General features: G+C 36.0%; 1 protein-coding gene across 1 annotated transcript in view; it reads left to right on the forward strand.

The window, feature by feature from the left end:
* The first annotated feature begins 1,315 nt into the window (after positions 1–1,315).
* Positions 1,316–20,131, forward strand: part of LOC113992859 (protein eyes shut homolog) — a 262,860-nt gene continuing 244,044 nt past the window's right edge. The window contains exon 1 of the mRNA XM_027730560.2: positions 1,316–1,492. Coding sequence (XP_027586361.1) covers positions 1,316–1,492 — 177 coding nt within the window. The remainder of the gene's footprint in view (positions 1,493–20,131) is intronic.

Genomic DNA, 20,131 nt, shown 5'->3' on the forward strand with positions numbered 1-20,131 from the left:
CTAGATATATTTAGCTCCTCTTTCTCATTCATGTTAGCCATTAATCAGCAAGTTCAAAAACACTTGATAGGAGGAAAAAAAATTCCATAAATTGATCCATTAAAAAATTATTTTTTAGTCCACAGAATCAAAACTCTAATTTATTTCTTTACTTAATTTTTATTTTAGCAGCAAAACAAATTTTTTTTGTTCTTCATCTGAAGTTATTTACCGTAGTATGGATGAGCCATTTTTCTTGCAAAAACATTTATAGGCCTTTCTGTTAAAGAGATAAAACTATTTTGCATAATTTTCTAAAAGTATCTCAAAACAGAATTACAGGGAAAACATAGAGAACTGTTTGCAAATGTTGCTAATGTTAACACTCAGTCCTCTCAGTTAAAAAACTATAGAAGACCTTATCAAATAGTATGTGAAAAATCCTTTATATATCATCATCTGACAGAAAATAAGGAAGAAAACTTAATAAGGAAGAAATGCTCTTTTTGTAACTAAGAAGTTTCAGAAGGCAATTTTGCATTGTTAAATATAAACTGAATCATACTTTATGTATAACATTCTACTTAAATTACAGACTGTTGCTGTAATAGAGCTATAGTTTTGGAGTTGTTTTCCTTCTGGTTTTGGAGGGGTTTCCTGGATATGCTATTTTCACTATTTTTATGGTACCTATTTTACAAGGGCACTTGAGTATTTTTAAACATATAGCTGATTGAACTCTGATTTATTTCATGTAAAGAGAGAAGGATAGACTGAAAGAAATTTCTTCATAAGAGACTTTTTTATTTCTGATATTTCTTCGCTGTGCTTTCTTACATGAAGATAAAGTGCTCACTGCCACTTGGCTATTGTAGCGTAAATGACCTTTGCATCATTAAAAATTGAAGGAAACCAAATTGTTTGCTTAGTATCTTCTGTTTATTGTTGAAAATTTATGCCTGTTTTTAAAAGCAACACTTTTAAGAGGGTGTTTGGATATGAGAGGGAAATGGGAATAGATATATTAATATCAGGGCCTAAAATTACTGCCTTCAGCTTTAGGAATGATGCTTTTGATGATAAGTATTACATATCATAGTATCTTAATAATGGTCTTATTTTTTTATTCATGTCATTATTATGTGTTTTGGCTTTTTTAGTGATTACTCTGCTCAGATTTACAATATGGCTTCATTTTAATAGAAGTTCAAACCCCAAAGACATGCCAACTTACAGCTTCTTTTATGTTTATAGTCTGTAATATAAACCAGCTATGTACTTGATTTTCTTTCCTTGTTGCTTTAGTAACAGCCTAATTAATTTGTCAGATGGTAAAATGTGCCTATTTCTAAATTTACACAGGCAAAGCATGGTACCATGTGAAGCAGAACTGTCAATCCTGAAGTTATCTTCAAATACAAGTATAACTAGAAAGTTCTGGTCCGATTCACATTGGCTTAAAACAGGACCCATATTTGTTGGTGGTTTGCCTCATCGTTACACAACAAAACAGGTATTTTTATTATTGTTGTTTATTTTTATTTAAGAATTTTTTATTTTAAGAATGGCATGTTGAGTAGGATATAACTGAAGAGATTTAAACCATGCAAAAAAATAAAAATTATTTACAGCTTTTTGAGGATTACACGTAAGTGATGACTATGGTCCCTTGAAGAGTATTGTTCATGTGTGGGACTTTGGTAAGTGAATAGAAACAACATTCTGGTCTGAAGTTATGAACTGAAATCCTGTTTGCCTTGATTAGGCAGAGTTAAGGAGAAAATATGATCAAATTTAGAGGAAGTACCTGTTACCTCAGGTGCTGGTTCTATTAAGATGTGAAAATACTCTTATGGAGGATTTTGAGGTACAGCAGTCACAATAACGGATGCACATCACTTAAGTGATTTCCAATATAATTTTTTTTATCACTCAAACTCTTCACGCTTGCACAGATGAAAGACCCAGGCCCTGTAATTCATTTGAAACTGGTACTGTGCACCCAAGTCAGTCTCTGACTCCCTTGTCTAAAGACAACCTGTGTTGCTACCTGGACTCTTTAACCCTCTTGTCTCATGTCTCAAATGCATTTCCAGAAAGTAAAGCTGTTCACATTACATAACAAAGACTACTTGTCAGTGTTTGTATATTTTCCACACATAGTGAAATAAACTAAACTGTTAGCACTGAGTTATTGTGGTCTGGGTCTCATTTATCTAAACACTGGTGTTTGGACAGGTGTTACCCCACAACAGTAGCAAAATCATATAGTCAGAGACGGACATATGTAATCCAATTTTAATTTTTTAAGCCATATTTTGGGTAGGTTTTACCCTGTGACAATTGATTTAACCTTTTTATTTCCGTTCTGTTCTTCAGTAAGTGAGGGTCATCCTATCATGAGGCAAATAGAGTAATTTCAAGTATCAGGAGGTTTTTGATGCTGCTATTATAATGCAGCATTTTTAAATTGCTTTTACCCTATAATAAATTGCACAGTAACCAATGAAGTGGTAAGACTGTGGAAATCCAGATTAGAAGTTCTTGTGAGTAGGTGCTTTTAAGGCTGTAAAGTATTTAGCCAAAAGTATACCTTTAAATACCACACACTGTCATTAAAAGAACACATCAGCTAGTATTCCTGTTTATACAACTTTCCCCTTAATTCAAATGATCATACACAAGCTATCTATTCATCTGCAATATTTTATCCTGAGTTCCATACGAAATATTATTTACTACAGAAACATATCTTCAATAAATGTTCTATACTAATAAGATATAAGAAAATCATATTTTCAATGTTTAAATGACCTATCTTGTAGAAGCTAAGAGAAAAGTTTTTGGGGATACCACAAAGAATTTTTAGTGAAGGTTTAGAGAATTCAGTCCATGTACAAGTTCAATTCTATGTATTTAGGAGCAGGTAAAGAAGCAATTTGTTTGAGAGTTATAATAATAATATATATATGAGAATGAATTTTGAGATGGCAAATAGGTCTTCACTAGCTAAAGGCAACATAAAACACAGAAAAATAAATTTACCTTCAGGAAGTTCAAATAGCAATAAGAGACAATGGTTTAAGGGTAATTTACTGCTAAAAAATTTGCCTATATATGTGTTGGATTGTCATATCAACATGGACTTTCTTTCTTTAAGGATGTTGCAGTTCAGTAAATTATTCTATTTTTAATGCAGGATTATTCTGTTCTTAATGCAGGTGAGATGTTGTGGTCCATGCTTGTCATCTAAGTTAGGTTATAGATGTAGGACTTGTGTAAGTGCTCAGACTGGTGATACTTAACCTCTATTACATATAGAGAGGAAAGCATACATTCCTATAACTTTCCCAAAAGGAAAAAATACAGCCTTTACTCTCAGTTACCTCTCTAGTTTTCCACTGAGCTTTTTTGCAGGTCATTACTTTCTGTTTGAGATAACCTCAGGCTTTTATTTCACTGTATTTTCTTTGCTTATTTCTTATTTTTGTGCTCATTTTGATCTTAATGTCTCATTTTGCTTATTTTTTACATTTTTGGTTTTAGGCAAGTTTTATTTTCCTTGACTTCCCTATCAAAATCTGTAGGCTCTAAGCCACATAAGGTCTATAAAGGCTATATTTTTCCCTTTTTGTTGGGGAATGGAGAACTGTCTGTCCAAGTACACTTTGTGTGAGTTTTTCAATCCCAGTAGGAAACCGCTCCATAAAGTTTCTTTCTCAACATTGTAGACCCAGATAGTCAGGCTTCTACTGTAAAACCTCCATCATCCCTTAAACAGGAAAGGTCTATTTCTGACCTTCACCCTGAAGTTTGCTTCAAGGGAGATTTCTGCTCCAGCTGAGACTCAGCTTTTTCTACCAAGTACTCTGATCACTCTTGGAGTCAAGTTCGAAAATGACCCTTATGATACCCATAGTATCGACCTAATAATACATTGTCTTGTTTTACTGTAATCCCTTCTCTCACTGGAGTAATTCGCTCTGATGTTGGCTCTTCTACCTTCCAATATTGTGGAAGTTGGAGAGAACAGTTACTTCAGACCCTAACTCCTTCAGTTTCTGACTAACAGGAACTTCTAGCAGTCAGTACCAAAAACTGTTGACACAGAAGTTCCGTATTACTGGTATTGGCTCATGCAACACTATTAATTTCCAGGCTAGATTCCTTTTCCTTTCATTTTGAGTGAATTTTGATATGATCTGTGAAGCCCTCAGGGTAAAATATTGCATCCTCTGAGGATTTTCTATACCTCATTTTCCTAATCAGCTCTCAAGTGTCTGTGCATATTTTTCCTCATATTTTTCTTTTGTCTGTATGTTTATCGTTTGGTATTCCCTAGAGTCAGAGTGCCCTCCAAATGTAAGGTAAGGTGCAACAATTCTAATGGTTTCCCTAGCTGCTGCCACAGCTTGGGAAAGCAGTTCAGGAGAGTAGAGCCCTAACCTTTAAGGTAGTGATGTATTTGGAATAATACCTGTGATATCTGGCAAAGCAATGCCATAATACCCCAATAGATTTCCTCACTATACAGAAAACCTCATACCTCCCAAATCACAAGTCCTAATTGCTGTGGCTGGTGAGGAGAAACAGTAGAGCAAGCCAAAGAACTACTTAAGTAGACCAGACATATAAAGTATTATGGAACCAGATAGGATGCTTACAAGCACACACCGCTGGCTGGTGCTGTCACAAGGCCACTCTCCATTACCTCTGAAAGCCTAGAACAATCAGGGGATATCCCTGAGGACAGGAAAAAGACAAATGTGATGTCGTGTTCATCTTCAAAAAACCAAAGAGGAAGATGAGTAACCATGAGCTGGTCAGGTCAATGGCACAACTCTTTCCTGAAATAAATGTAGAAACAAATGAGGGACAAGCAGATCCTTGGAAACAACCACCATGGATTTACCAAAGGAATCTACCTGACTAGTATGCTTGCCTTCCCTGTTGAGCTGACCGGCTCTGTGGACAAACAGAGGGCAGTAGATAATCCTTTGTTTCCCAGACTCAACTTCACTCACAACTTGTCTGTCTCCTTCCTCTGAGCAGCGCAGGAGGATGGGGAGTGGGAGTTGTAATCAGCACATAAGAGTTTGTCTCTGCCACTCCGTCCTCCTATACATCTACAGTTCTTTTATCTTAGATCCCCACGGGCCAAAGATGGGAAAAGCATTTGCCTGGGTATGAATTCTGAAGTATCTGAAGGTGTGGGTAGAAAACAAGGTAACAGATACATGCACTGAAACACTTTGGATAGATTCATCCAAGTTCAAGCACTGCAATCTGTTTCGTGCGCAGCAGGAAATTGTTTTTATGACTTTGTAAACTGTCCTTTGCAAAGTCTATTGGATTCATCTGATGGTGTAGGATGGCAGAGCTGAACAGTAGGAGGAAAATGAAACTATAAATAGCTGGCTGGCAGACATCTTGTTCTGCTGTCTCTACATAGTGAAACCACCCCCCTTCAGTTCTGTGCCAGATTTGTCTATTACTTACTTTTAAATTGTGTCCTATTTTCTGATAAAGAATATGACGGACATACTTCAGACTTGTCACATCTAATAAACAGGTAAATGTCAAAATCAACGAAACAGTTAAAACATTGGGTTTATGATCACTGGTTTTTAAGACTTAAAATCGACAACAGAGGAATAGAAATAAAATTACACAGAGAAAAAAGACTTTTTCCATCAAAAATTAAAAAAAAAATTATTTCTGAAATCTCAAGACTTGTTTCAGAATAATTAATTTCATGTTAATTTTAGTATCATTAATTGTTTACAATAGCTTTTTCCTCTGCAGAGAAGATTGGTACACTTAAAGGGAAATTAAAGACTGTTTTCAAATACCTACAGCAGCAGTTGATTGCAGTAATGCTGTTATTTCTGCTGCTATAATTGCTCCAGTAATTTATATTTCTAGACTTAATACTATTTTAGTATTGAGAAAGTTGAAATGTCATTATATCTTCATATTCCTTTTCAACACAAGCAGTTCTCTATAATTAAACTTTGCAAGTATTAAAACAGGAAAGTTTCAGAAGGAAAGGAAGCTTCTGTACCAGGAGAGCAATCTTCTAAATAAAGATAAAAGATTAAGTGGAATGTATGCAAATATATCTGTGTGCATCAGTAGGTTACTGATGGGGAAATGGAAGAGATAATTGAGTGATATGCTCAGGATCATAGTGTGTTAATGCTGAAACTAAGATGAGATGGAAATCATCATACATCTAAAGACTTCCGGTTAGACTATGAGCCCACGGTAGTCTAGAGGGCATGCATTTTAAATACAAATGTATAAAGCAGACTGTGCATATCTAAGAAAACATGTAGTTTTCCTATGAAACAGAGAGATTGTGATATCACAATCATATGAACTCCCCAGTCTCAAGATATTCTCAGATGTATCCATATGTAGGTAAAAATGTTTTATACATTTTAATAACCAACTGCTAAAACATATAAAAGTATGTTGTTTCTCTTGTAATAACTCATCCACAGTTATTATCAATAATTCTGTGGCATTGAGTGAAGAAATGGACAGTGGGGTTAAAAAATACAGAATCACACCCTTAATTTAGAATAATCTGAAAGGAGTTTGCTACATGTTACAGTAGATGTGCTTCCATAGGCTAAAGCAACAGTAATTCTGTAACTGTCTAGTTAGACACATTTTATGATCCATTTCTCTTGCCAGAGCAGTGGGAGAATTTAGTACAATCTGTGCAGTGCTTTAGATTTGATTATCTGGCATTCATCTTATCTGATAAAGCTGGAGCACTGACAGCAGCTTTCACATAATAATTTATAATAATATTATATGCACATGATGCTTTAACACCCTGCCACAGTAGACATTGGATGTGAGGAAATTACAGTGGTCCTGAGATTCCTGGAGAAGCCAACAAAGGAAAGGACATACAATCTGTCATAGGACTTCAAGGAATACTAGACTGTTACATGGTTGCAACTGTTTACTATAGTGGTATAAGCAAGAGTGGATAGTTTGAAGCCTTAGAGGGCCATCCCTGAACCTCTGCAAATCTCCTGTTGATCCACAGCACATCTGAAATTTTCATACTTAATTATTAAGAATTCTATGTTTTGTAAAACCATTTAAATTTTGCAGATTTTTGACATAATTGTTGCCAGTCAAATTGTCATATCTGCTCATAGAGTCCTCTAAGTTTAAAAAAAAGCCTGCTTGAATTTTCTTAATTTATTTTTTTTAATCAATGTGTACAATGAGATTGTAGACTGGTTATAAGCCTAGTGCAAAACCGAGAGTTATATCTCTTGTAATTTCTCTAATGGTTCCAAGAAACAATTATTTACAGCATCTAAAAATGTAGTCCCTCCAGCATATTTTGTCATGATTTCCTACCAGACTTACAAGTAATTTAACTCTCTTATTACTGTGTTTCTGCCTTGCCCCTTCTAACCTTCTCTAGTATTTAACAAGTGCTATCATCACTTTGGTGACATATAATATGGTTATAATAATATATTTTTCTTTCTGCATGAAATTTCAGTGTAAAGTGATGTGTGCCAATTTGTATATATTTATACTGGTATATTGCCTTTTTTCAGTATAGCCTACACCTTACATGGTTTTAACTCTTGCATCATGATATCCCAGTGTTTATTTTTCTACCATCAAGATGCTTATCATATTCCTATTGTTTGAATGATTCTTTTCCTTTTTAGAATTCATATATTTTTCCATAGGCAGTTACTTGTCTTTTGAAAATAAATAATGGTTTAGTGTTGTAAAGGCTGCAGATGATGATCTTGGACATTGCAGCATTTGATATACCAACTCAGAGGAAAGAGGTATGCACAGAGAGCATTGTAGTGAATAGTGCCACATTCCATTTTGGTTTTTTTTTAATTAGATTAATCTATATGCTTATAGTTATATTATTGATTTGTTAATTCTTTTTCTTACAGCTGAGTATGTTCATGTAAGTGTCTTGGAAAATTCATTATTGATTTATCTACTTGAAACAAGTTTGAATTCTTTCTGAGGATCAATATTAGCACTGTGTGATCCTTAAAGCTGAAAAAAACCCAAACAAGAAAAACTCATACAGACCACCAAAGTCTCGAATTTTGCTAGTTATAGTAAAATCTAAACCTAGACTTTTAATCAAAATGAACTATAAATTTTTCTAGTACATCTAATAAATTCTAAATTTATGATATAAAAAAGTAGAATGAAAGGCATACAAGTAAGTATAAAGACCCCTCAATTCTCTTAATTCAGTTACTAGTACTATTTCTTGAATGCTTCCTGATAAGTCTTTATTGAAAATTTATATTAATTTGGGTGATTTTATTAGTTATAGATTGCGCTTCATATTTTGTTAGGAAGATATAAAGAGAAGTGTTTCTGACATTTATAATATCAGACTTTTTTATTGTGAAAATGTATATTTCTCCAGCTGTATTCTGTGATATTTTTTACTGCTTCTATTTTAAATTTCATTAGAGTTTGTTTAGAGAAGTTAAAATTTCATATAAACATATATATATGCATGTATTGTGTTATATTATACAAATAGTCATATTATTAATGCAAATACTGATATTATATCAAATATTGATATTAGTATTATTAAGATGTTTACAAAACTTTTCATTAAAGTTTACTAAAACCATAACAAAATAATCCTAAACCAGAAATTAAGAAATATCCTTCACTGTACACAGATTAGAAAGTATTGCTGGGAAGAAATCAAGATTTTTTTCTCACTGATTATTTTCTGCATCAAATTAAAGAGGACACTTAAGTTTACATAAAGTGATACGTTTTGACAAGGCTGTGCTTCACAGAGGTACGAAAATCTCATTATTATCAACAACTTTAATTAAAAAAAAAATTGCATTCCATACATATCTACAGTCTACAGTATAAACTGATTACTGTAAGCAAGATTAAAAATGAAATTCACTCTCATTAGATAATGTTAAAATGTCAAGATCATATACTTATTACAGAGCTACAGATCACCCAAACTGCAGATATTACAGCTACATTATATTCCTGCAGAAAAGAAGCCAGTGAACTTTACTAAGTTCATGGCCCCAGGCCATCTGTGCAACAGGCCTTGACTAGGAGCTGCCACACTGAATCAGAATGGGTTTGTACTCAAAGTCTGAGCAGAATCAGGATGCTGAGCCAAATGGTTTGTTTCTGTTTCTTGTTTATGTGAGACTCTTGATAAGCATGGCTTTAACTGTGTTCTCTAGAAATTCTTTTATGCAGCTAGAAATAACAAGAGATCTCTGTGCACAGGGAAATCAAACCCCTTAAGATTCTGAGTCAGAAATTAAAGGGAGAAAAGAAGGAGAAAAGAAGGAGAAAAGAAGGAGAAAAGAAGGAGAAAAGAAGGAGAAAAACATTGCAAAGTTTCCTGCTGATCTTGAATGATGATAGTTGCCACTGTCTCACTGAAATTCCCTCAGAATTTGACTTTATGGAAGTATTTTTCTCAAAAACATTTTAGTTGTTTCATAATTACAGTACTTGAACTCAAGTTTGTGTGTTCTAAATACTTGAAGTAACCAAATAGCATCCTCAGCAAATTAAAAGACTGATACAAAGACATCACTGAAAATGTCTCTGTCTTATTCTCTTGAGATCATTAAAAAAACCCCACATGTGGGGAGAGCAATGTAAACAAATTCTGTATTTGGAGAATTTAATAAGAGATTTGAGTTCAGATTTCTGTTTAGTGTCGAAGAAATATTTTCTTTTCTTTTTGACTAGTATTTCCTATAGAGGGAAAATATTTTGAGAAATAAAAGATAAAGGAAAAGGAAAATGGTATGATATTCAATTTCTAAAGGTAACTGGTGAGCATGCTCAGATGGATACATATACCACTGTAAAAATGCAAATCTGTTTGAAAGAAAGCGCATGTCATGTATTCCTGTGTGATACTAGAATTTTTTTTTTGTTGTAGTACCTCTAGGGAATCTGTTCAAGCTCTTTCTCTCCTCTTAATCAACATATAAAATGCAAGAATATCTGCAATCATTTCACACTGCACTGAGATGAAGCATTTCTTCTACTTGGTATTTCTTCCTCTGAAGTTATCTTGTCTGTTGGAGTTTAGAAACTCAGCTTTTACTGCATTCCAGCTTTGTGCCAGCTGTGGGATTTTCCTGCATTTCATGAAACGCTGACACCAGTGATTCAAGTCATCTGACAAGACAGGTCCATTGTGGGCATTCACTTGTTCATCTATTAGGGAAACAGCGGGTCCAGTGAGGAATGGGGTGGAAGAACTGGTTACAAATGGCATAGAGAAGGCCAAGGTACTTGATGACTTCTTTGCTTTGGTCTTTACCCGTAAAACCAGCCTTCAGGAATCCCAGGATCCACCAGGATCATCACATCCAACTCCTGGTCCTGCACAGGACACTCCAAGAATCACACTATGTGCCTAAGAGCATCGTCCAAATGCTTCTTGAACTCACACAGGTTTGGTACTGTGAACATTTCCCTGGGGAGCCTGTTCCAGTTCTCAACTACCCTCTGGGTGAAAAGCCTTTTCCTGATATCCAACCCAAACCTCTCCTGACTCAGCTTCGTGCTGTTTCCCCAGGTCCTGTCACTCATCAGGAGAGTGAAGAGATCAGTGCCTGCCCCTCCGCCTCTCCTGGTGAGGATATTGAAGACCCCAATGAATGTGATTAAAGTTTGTCATTCTGTATTGAGGTGCATCCTATGTTAAGATGCTCCTTAAGGTCACCCTCAACAGTCATTTAACCATCCTCACAGATGACAGCTCTTTATCCATCATGGATTGTCTGCATTATTCCCACCAGGTTGTTTCTGCATGTCAGCAACCTTAAGTATGTGTTGGAAGACTTGAAACTACTTTTCTCCTTTCTATGTTTTACTGCAGGCAACAACAGTATCATCTACTATTCTCTTTTATTTGATACTTGTCTTTAGATACAAGTGGTCATTTGATTAAATTGATTAAATTCACCATCTTTCCAAACCTATCTCAATTTTTGAGGAATGGGGGTTTAGCACTGGCTAAATGCCAGATGCCCATTCAGTCACTCCCTCAGTCTCCCTCCTCAGCTTGACAGTGGGAGAAAATAAGATTAATAGACTTGTGGGTTGAGATAAAGACAGGGAAGTTGCTTACCAGTTCCAAAACAGACTTGACTTGGGGAAAATTAATTGCATTTATTGCCATTTAAAATAAATTTGGGTAGTGAAAAAAAAAGACAAAATGAAGCAGTACCTTCCCCAAGCACACACACTTCTTCCCAAGTTCAGATTCATTCCCAACTCCTTACACTCCAACCACAGGTGGTGCAAGGGGAAAGGAGGGTTGTGGTCAATCCATAACACTCCCTCCATGCTGCTCATTCCTCCTCACGGTTTTTCCCTGCTCCTACCTATACTCTCTTCATGGGCCACATTTCCTTCAGGAAACCTCCACCTCCTCTGACATGGTTCTTTTCATGGCCTGCAGGGGAATGTCTGCTCTGGTGCCACAAAGCAGATATTGATTTTGATGTTTGCACTTACATTCTGCTCTCTTTTTTTTTCTCCAAATCCTGTCTGCCTTTGTGGCATTTTCCCATGGTGCTACTATTTTGGGTGCTGGGCTCAGCTGTGCCCTGTGGTGGGTCTCTTGGAGTTGGCTGGAACCAGCTGTCCCTGGCACTGGGCAACCCCAGTCTCCCCTCACAAAGGTCATCTCTTCAGCTGAAACCTGCCTCCTATACAAAAATAACCTAATTTTATAAGACAAATGTTGTTTTGGTGATATGCAGAGATATCATTTGATGATGTGCACAGATAGGATACTGTTCCTGTGGAGATTATTTCCTTAAAAACAAGAAAGAACATTTTGAAAGGGATGACATTGTTTTGAACTTCCATGCAAGTTGCTTTTATGAATTTACAAGTTCAAATCCAGATGATCATTTCTCTTTGGACATATTGGTAGGCCTGCAAGATCACTTTTTGTGTTTGATCTGTGAGAACTCTTATTTTCCCATAGCTGCCAGGCTGACCTGCTGTTAAGCTCTTCAGTTTGTGGGTGATGTTGCCACTTAATTAATCCAGAGCTCCTGCATATTACCACAGGATCCTGGCAACAGCTACAGCCCATTTTTGTTGGCTAGATGTCTCCTTGATACCTTATTTTGATGTATGATGTAGAAATTGTCCTGGGATAAGATTTTCAGTGTTTGTGTGATGTTTTCGTTCTTTGACAACTGTGATTCTCTTATTATTAACCATTTGTCTCTTCTTGTTATTCAGTGTGCAAAATTCAGGGCAATTACAGACATTTGGGGTGACTCAACTCATGCTGAGCATATTCAGTCCTTTTTACCCAATAGCTTCCCATGTTCCCCAATTTCCTTGCTTACCTGGAAATGCAGCAGCGTATATGTGCATAACACCTTCTCAGGTACCTTGTCATGTACTTCACCTTTGTTTGCCTATTCTTCACGGTCCAGTCAGAAAGCTCTTTTTAAAAAGTTATTGTTGCCTTGAAAGTGGTAGCATGAAGTATTATGGGTTGGAGAAAACATTCAAACAGTCTGCTACAGAGGACCTGTAGATTTTGATGGAGCTATGCCTTCACATTGATATCTTGAAAGTTGATGCAATTCATAACGAATACACCTTTGAGTTGTAGGTATAGGTTTACTACCTCATGTTATACAAACAACAAAAAGAAATAATTGTTCACATTGTCTGGAAGCAATGAACCTCAACAGATGGCATCACCTGTGAAGACGACATTCCACTAATTCCTCTGTGTGACTCTTTGAGATGCTATTTTTGAAAATTTCAGCAGGTCTCATTGATGATAAGGGAGAAGTATGGCTTGAGCAGCTAACAGATAACTTTCATGAGCCCTTAGGGGATGTGTTTGGTATCAGGCTCTTCCAGCAAAGCTTAAAGCTTAAGCTACAGTGAAGTGACTTAATGCAGCAATGCTCTTCAGTGCTTGCATCCCAGACATCTGTCATCTAATAGCTTTGAGTTCCTTCCAGACACTGACTGAACATTGCACTATTTCCAAGCAGCCTCCCAAAGCCTGGGAGGAAAAGCTGTAATCATACATTGAATAAGTGTACTCTGGGATATTATGTAACGAGTTCATTGGCAGACTATCTACTTGGGCTGAAAATGTCTATGGGCACACTTTCTTCCAAAAAAGAATGTTTCACACAGAAAATTTGTATGGCTTCTTGCTCTGGCTTACCGTTCCATTTCAGTCTCTTTTTCAAGGCAGAATTATATCTAAGAGTCATGAACGGTGGCCACTACACTCTTTCTATAAGCAATAAAGAAGAACAAAGAGCTAGGGTTTATCCCTTGGAAAAGGTAATATGTTGACCATGTACCAGCAGATACCAGTTAATGGCCTCTAATCTTCCTTTGCAGTTCTTGTGGTGATACAACCTGATAGTGTAAACCTAAAGGGGAAGTAATTGCAATTACTTCCATGTAGTTTAGGTAGGACCCTTTCAGCTTCAGGAGCTTCAGGAGAAACCAGACTATATTTGGCAAGGCAGAAATATATTTAGCTGCATGTACGTGACAGTCAGGTAACTACTACAATGATTACCCTAATGACCTATCAATCAGCAGTTCCCTAGGTTTATCACTTACTCTTTCCTTTTGTGTTTGGGAATTGTGGGTTCACCTCTTGCAGACTGGTTCTTTATGCAATTGATGAGAATGCACAAATATTACCTTGTGTTTCTTCATGCATTCCCCGCAACGCATAGTTAAAATCAAGAGCTAAACTCCTCTAGCTATCAATTTACTCATCTGTTAACTTGTTTTTTGATAACAGTACGTGATGACGCATCAGCTGTAGCAATCTAACCACAAAACTCAATCTACATGAGAAAAAGCATGTTATGAAACTTCTTATCACATTTTAGTAGATAAAACTGAACTGAATATTCATCTGTTCCTATTTTATGTATGTGTGATTTTTCTCAAAGTTTTTTCAACAGCAGAGAGGTTTATACCACAAACAGTTTTGGGTATATAACTTCATCCTATTAAAATGCAAATCCATGAGTTTCTCCTCAGGAAAAGAAAAAAAAAAAAGAAGACAATTTGCTGCTAAATCCCACAAAATCCCATTGAAAATTACTTTTACCGATTAAACTTCTGTGCTCTGGATGGCAAGTGGAGCAAATTGTTGCCACTTCTGACAAATGCAAACTCAGTAGTCAAAAATGCTCATGTTGTTAGAAAGTACACAAAGGTAGTTTAATTAATATTCCAAAACCGTATAGTGCCTCCTGAATCGTTAACAATAAAAGTAATCTTTGCTCTCACAGCTGTGTTTCCACAGTATTTTGGTATGGTAATTTTGGAGGTTTATTTCTTACCTCTGTCATCATTTTCACTAGTGTTTGTATGGTGCTGTGTTTTAGACTGGTGACCAAAGCAGTTTTGCAACACAGGGATGTTTTTGTTGTTGCTGAACATTGTTCACATGGCATCGAGGCCTTCTTTGTTTCTTGCTCTTACCCCTCAGCAAATAGGCTGGGAGTGGTCAAAAGGCTGTGAGGGGACACAGCTGAGACAGCTGATCCTAGGTGACCAAAAGGATATCCCATACCATATAATATCATGCTCAGCAATAAAATGGAAGGAAGTTTTTCCAAAGTAGCTGTTACTTAGGGACTGGCTGGGCACCAGTCTTCTGGTGGTGGTTGCTTTTGCATCACTTTTTTTTATTCATTTATTAAACTGTCTTAATATCATCCCGGTAGCTTGCTGACTTTTTCCCCTCTTCTCTTTGCCATCCTAATGAGGGAGTGGGACCAAGAGACCGCAAGGGTCTTCTGCCAGCTGGGATATAACCATCACATTCCCTCAACTGAACTGTCACCTCAGAGGGACCTCTATGGTTAATTTCTGTCATGTTCTCATGAAGAATCACACACAGTATTCTCTCTTATACCTCTGTTGTCATTGATGATTTGTGGGTCTTAGTAGACTTTTCCAATGGTGAGAGCCCTGCCTGACTAGCTGGTAACGCTTTCACTGGGAACTAACAATGTCTTTATGAATAAATACTAGGACAGTCAGTAGGAAGTTTTCTTTGCTATCTAGATATGTTTCAACTTAACAATACTCAATGAACATCAGCGTTTCTGAAATTAAAAGAACATTAATAATTCTTTGGGTGAAGTGTGATCAAGATCTCATCTTGAAATATCTAGTAGTGGAACTATCTGGTTTATAAATTGCAGGAAACTATATTAAAAGGTATTCCAGCAAGCAAATAGTCATGAGGTTATATGATTTTCCTAATCTTTGGGTGAAGGGAATTTTGAAATATGGGGGTTTGTCATGGAATCCTAACACACGGTTGCATAAATATCCTCCCAGCTGACAGCTTCCTGCTCTGACCCAAATTACTGGAAGTTATCTGGGTGTGATATTCTGCACCATTTTCTTTAACCAAACAAGGCCAAAAGTCTTCAAAATAAGAAACATCCTAGGTTTTAGAAGAATAAAAGCTAGAATATTTATCCTCTTCTTAATAAACTCTTAGGATGAGGCTGGACAAAATAGAAGAAAAATGGCTAGACATAACCCTCTCCCACACATCATGATCTTGCAGGTGGGTTTTTAGTCTCACTACCTTTCTGAAATTTAGTGGATTTGCATCTTCTTTGGTCCCATTTTCTTTTTCATTATCTCTGAGCCCAGGTTCTCTACTCTGTTCTCCTAACAATAGTTTCAGTTGCTCTGCTTAAGCTGTTCTGTTGCTTCCCTGCTATGCCTATTGCCTTCCATCTGGGTCATTACCTGGAAACCTTTTTTTAAATCAGAGCCCTTTTTTTTTCCCTTGTGGAAATAAATCATATTTGCCGTTTCTACAGATGTAAATGTTGTGCTCAAGGGAATATAATGTTAATTTAAAATAGAAGCAAATGCAATATTCAGCCTATTACAGCATCACAGTGATAGACAACTGTCTAGGAAATTGCTTCTAGAATTGCTTCTAGAATTGTTTCTCCAGTGTTAATAAGGGAAAGGATTTTGGACACAGACGCAGAATTGGTAACTTGGTCCTGTTCCTCACTTGTAGTCCGTCACTCTTCTTTTCTCTGTATGTTTATACTCTGTGTCAGGTCCAACTCAGTCTGAGTTTTGGCAAGTTTTATTTCATCTTTATGCTTTCTACTTCTAACATACATTATATTCTTTGCTGGGCTTTTTGTGTGTGTGTTTCTGTGTGTTCATTATTCCCAGTACCTTCTTCCAGCTGGTGATTGCCAGACATTCCCGCCACTTTAATTAAGGAAATTTCACACCTCCTATCCTTGATGTTTTCAGTTCTTTGTCTGATCCCTTTAATTTTGTGATTTTTCCTTTCAAAAGAGAAAAACGTCACTGAAGATGTAGTTTTGTTTGCCTAGGCTCTGTTTAAATTGTGGTGATTCCTGTTTGCTCCTTCCAGAGTTAATCTGGGTGATTAGTGTTTCTGTAGTGTCTTTGACATTTGTCAAACTAAAATATAAGATATTATTATTTTTTTAGGTTGTGTATTTGATGAATAAAAAACCATCAAATGTTTCATCGAGGAATAGAAACTCTACCAAATTTAAAAGCATTTGGTTTCCTGTTAAGTGTGCTAAGTTAGGCTCGTAGTTGTGTGATTTCCCCTAGAACCTACTTCTCTAATAATGTTCACAATCTTTCTCTGCATTCACTCTCAGTGCAGGATCTCCCATTCTCATTGATCTTCTACATACAAGTTTCCATTATTTCAGTAGCAATAAATTGACTTTGTGTTTCTTGACAGCTTTGCCATGTTGTTTCATTGCTTTTCCCAACAACAAACAATGTAGCAGAGATAGATTTTATAGAAAACTGTAGTAAATGGAGGCTGTTCCTGATCCCTGGCAAATAGCCCTTCAGTGCTTTTTACTTAATGACTTCACTCTAAACTAAATATCTGAATGTAACTATTGGGCATGCAGTGAACATCTGAGCCTGAAAAATAGTCATATAACACATTTGCAAAGCCAGCAGGAAATGCACTCTGCTCTATAGGTAGAGGCAGACTAAGATGCTGTAATATGAAGAAAGAGTCATTATTAAGAGAAGAACATAATGATCATATTGTTAGTAAATTTGTGATTTTTGGTGGACAACATATCAAAAAAAAGGAACAGAAGAACTGGCAGCTGTTCTACATGAAACCACTGTGATCTTTTATCTAAATGAAATGAGATTTGGAAATGAAAGAATATAGGAGGAGGAGGAAACATTTAATGAAATGGAACTGTGGGGGACACAAGCACAGAATCATTAATTTCCAGTTTTGTTAGTATTAATGGTATGCTTTTTGAAAGCAAAAAGGACTAAAGATAAGTAACTTTGTCAGTGTCTGTCACTCTCTTCTGTGGTTTAAACCTCCTTATTTACTTACTTAGCTTTTACTTACTTTACTGTGCTTGTGGTTACAAATTATTGAAAACCATATATATAACCACGGAAAGATATTTTCTCTGTGTATAATAGTAACAGGAAAAAGCATTATATGATTTTGTCACTGTCTCATTATACAGATCCTTATTCCAGGTTAGAGACCATGGTTTTACAGACTATTTTACAGCACAGGTAGAATAGTAAGGAAAAAAAAAAAAAAAAGAGAGGAAAAAATAAAGCCAAGTACATTTATAGAATGTATTTTAAAAGTAACACAAGTTAACTATAAGATGAAATGTAAACCTGAAATAATAGAAATATCCTGACTTTTCACATAATCCTATAAATAGACATTAAATTTCTGGAAGGAGAAAGTCGCTGACCTTGTAGTGTTTGTCCTGCATAACAGTCTGAGGTATGTTGAGAATAAAAATAAAACAGGTAAGGTTTCATCTTGAGAAGAATAGAGCAGGTCAGCATTGAGTCTTAAAGCAATATGAGGGAGGGAGGGAGAGGAGGAAACTCAGTTCCAGGATCTGAATGACGGAAGCAAGTAAGGAAGCTGCTTAGAATCTGCCATGTATGTTTAATTATTTTAATATGTGGGGGGGTGTTTTAGGTGAAGAATTCCTTTAAGTGAACTTGCTTCAAGCTTCCAGTTTTTAGAACATTGTTTGATTTCTCCTCTCAATCATCTAGTTCATAATGTTGTTTCATGTGAATTTGATCTTTTGTTTACTCTAGTTTTCCTGGGGACTATTAATTCCAAATAAAATTTGTAAATACTTTAGGCAAGGACTCTAAATACATGAATCTCAGGGCAAGTATGAGAATTTCAGGACTAGGTGTGTCTTTTGACAAGTAGTATACAAGTCAAGGCGGGAAAAAAAAATTTAGAGATGGAGCAAAACAAAATGCTCCAAATAAACCAGCATCAGCCTTTGACAATGAGTAGGCAGTATAGAGATAGTTCAAAGCTCTGAGAAAACATCCTAAGTCTCTCAGGACTGTGGCTCTCAAAATGGAAATTCAAGCTAAAACAAATAATTTGGTAACCAAATCCAACTGCTTGCCCCACTCCTTTGCTAAAGGCTTTTGTTTCCTCAGGAGAGATGAAAAAGCAGGTCATACGCCCACTTCTCAGTCTTGCCAACTTAAACTGCCATTAATCTCAATCTATGTTAATATGATGAATTATAGATATATTTTCCTGTTCTATTACATTTGTCTCAAGGGCAGTAACACCTAAATGTTGCACAGGGCAGACAACAGTGAGTAGTAACCTGTCAGTGGTCTGATTAAAAATTAATGAAGGTTTTAAATTTTTACTCATGGGTAGAGTTTATTGGTTTTAGAACAAAAAAATTTGTATTGTCTTAAGATAATTAAATGGATTTTGGATGTACATGGATTCATCACCTTCTTTGTACCCCATGGTTAACATTTTTATGTTATCTGTCTACTCTAGGTACACCTCTGATCACACAAATACATGTGGCTAACATCTTGGTACCATGGAATGCATGCTAATAAAAACCTTGTTATGTGTCAGGCAGCTCTCATTGTTACCACATTCCTAACACAGAAAACCACTATTTCTTGCCTGGTCCTGATACTTATATATGCCTCATTGTTAAACTTAGGATTCTCTGTAGCATTCCGGGGAAGTAAAAGCATTTACTGAAAGGTGTAGTGCACCAGCTGATATATTCCTTATCCAGTGTGTGAATACTGTGCTACCTTGCATCTCTTGCCTTGAGAAACTGGGCTAGAAAAAAACAAACAAACAAACAGACAAAAAATTATATGTTTACGGTGTACAAAACCAGACAAAACAGTTCCATATGTTTCTAAAAGATGTACAGCCATGATATAAGAAAGCACAGATCATAAAAATGTGTGAAGAAATTTTCCTCCTCTCTCCCTTTTTTAGCTTAGAATATTCAGTTTTCTTAGAACTGATTAAATTAGGCCTATTGAACACTATATACCTCAGGTTATACTCATTAAAAAAAAGCTTATTTTTTTGGAATATTTTTGCTTTTATAGGCACATTTTCATTCTAAAGACATCCTTTGACATGCAGATGTCTTTGTTTTAGATAAGGACTTTTCTAGTTCAGACAGGTGTAAAACCACTTGTTTTAACTCCTGCTCTTTTCGTAAATCAACGTTCATAATTCACTAAGAAGTGTTTCATATGGAATCCTCCTTTAGATATCACAGAACATCTTGACTTGAAACTGACCCATGAGGATCATCAAATCCATAAGTATATAAATGCATATACTTGATACAAACATCTCTTGGCTTATATCGTTGTAGATTTGAGTGATTGGTTATCGGTTGGACAAGAAGCAGAAATACAGTGGTTGACTGGCTTGGCCTGAAAACTAGTTCATGGTGATGGATTCCAAATACCTTTCCCTAATGTGCTGTAATGTGTTGGCATGGTGTTCAATATGTCTAACTCCAACGTCACTCAGAAAAGGTGAAGTGCAGGGAGGTGAGCTGATTTCCACAGTTAGTTGACAGACTCTATAGTATATAAGAAAGATAAGTCTGTTTTCCAAATTTCACTCTACATTTTCTAGTCATCTCCAGCCAATATATTTTCCATCTTGCTCATGCGCAAGGTATTGTACCACATTTAAGAGAAAGAATTGAAAAAGTTAAATTACAGTAAT

This window comes from Pipra filicauda, unplaced genomic scaffold (assembly GCF_003945595.2).
Source record: "Pipra filicauda isolate LSUMZ 115617 unplaced genomic scaffold, ASM394559v2 scaffold30_size5312502_pilon, whole genome shotgun sequence".
NCBI classification, from domain to species: Eukaryota; Metazoa; Chordata; class Aves; order Passeriformes; family Pipridae; genus Pipra; species Pipra filicauda.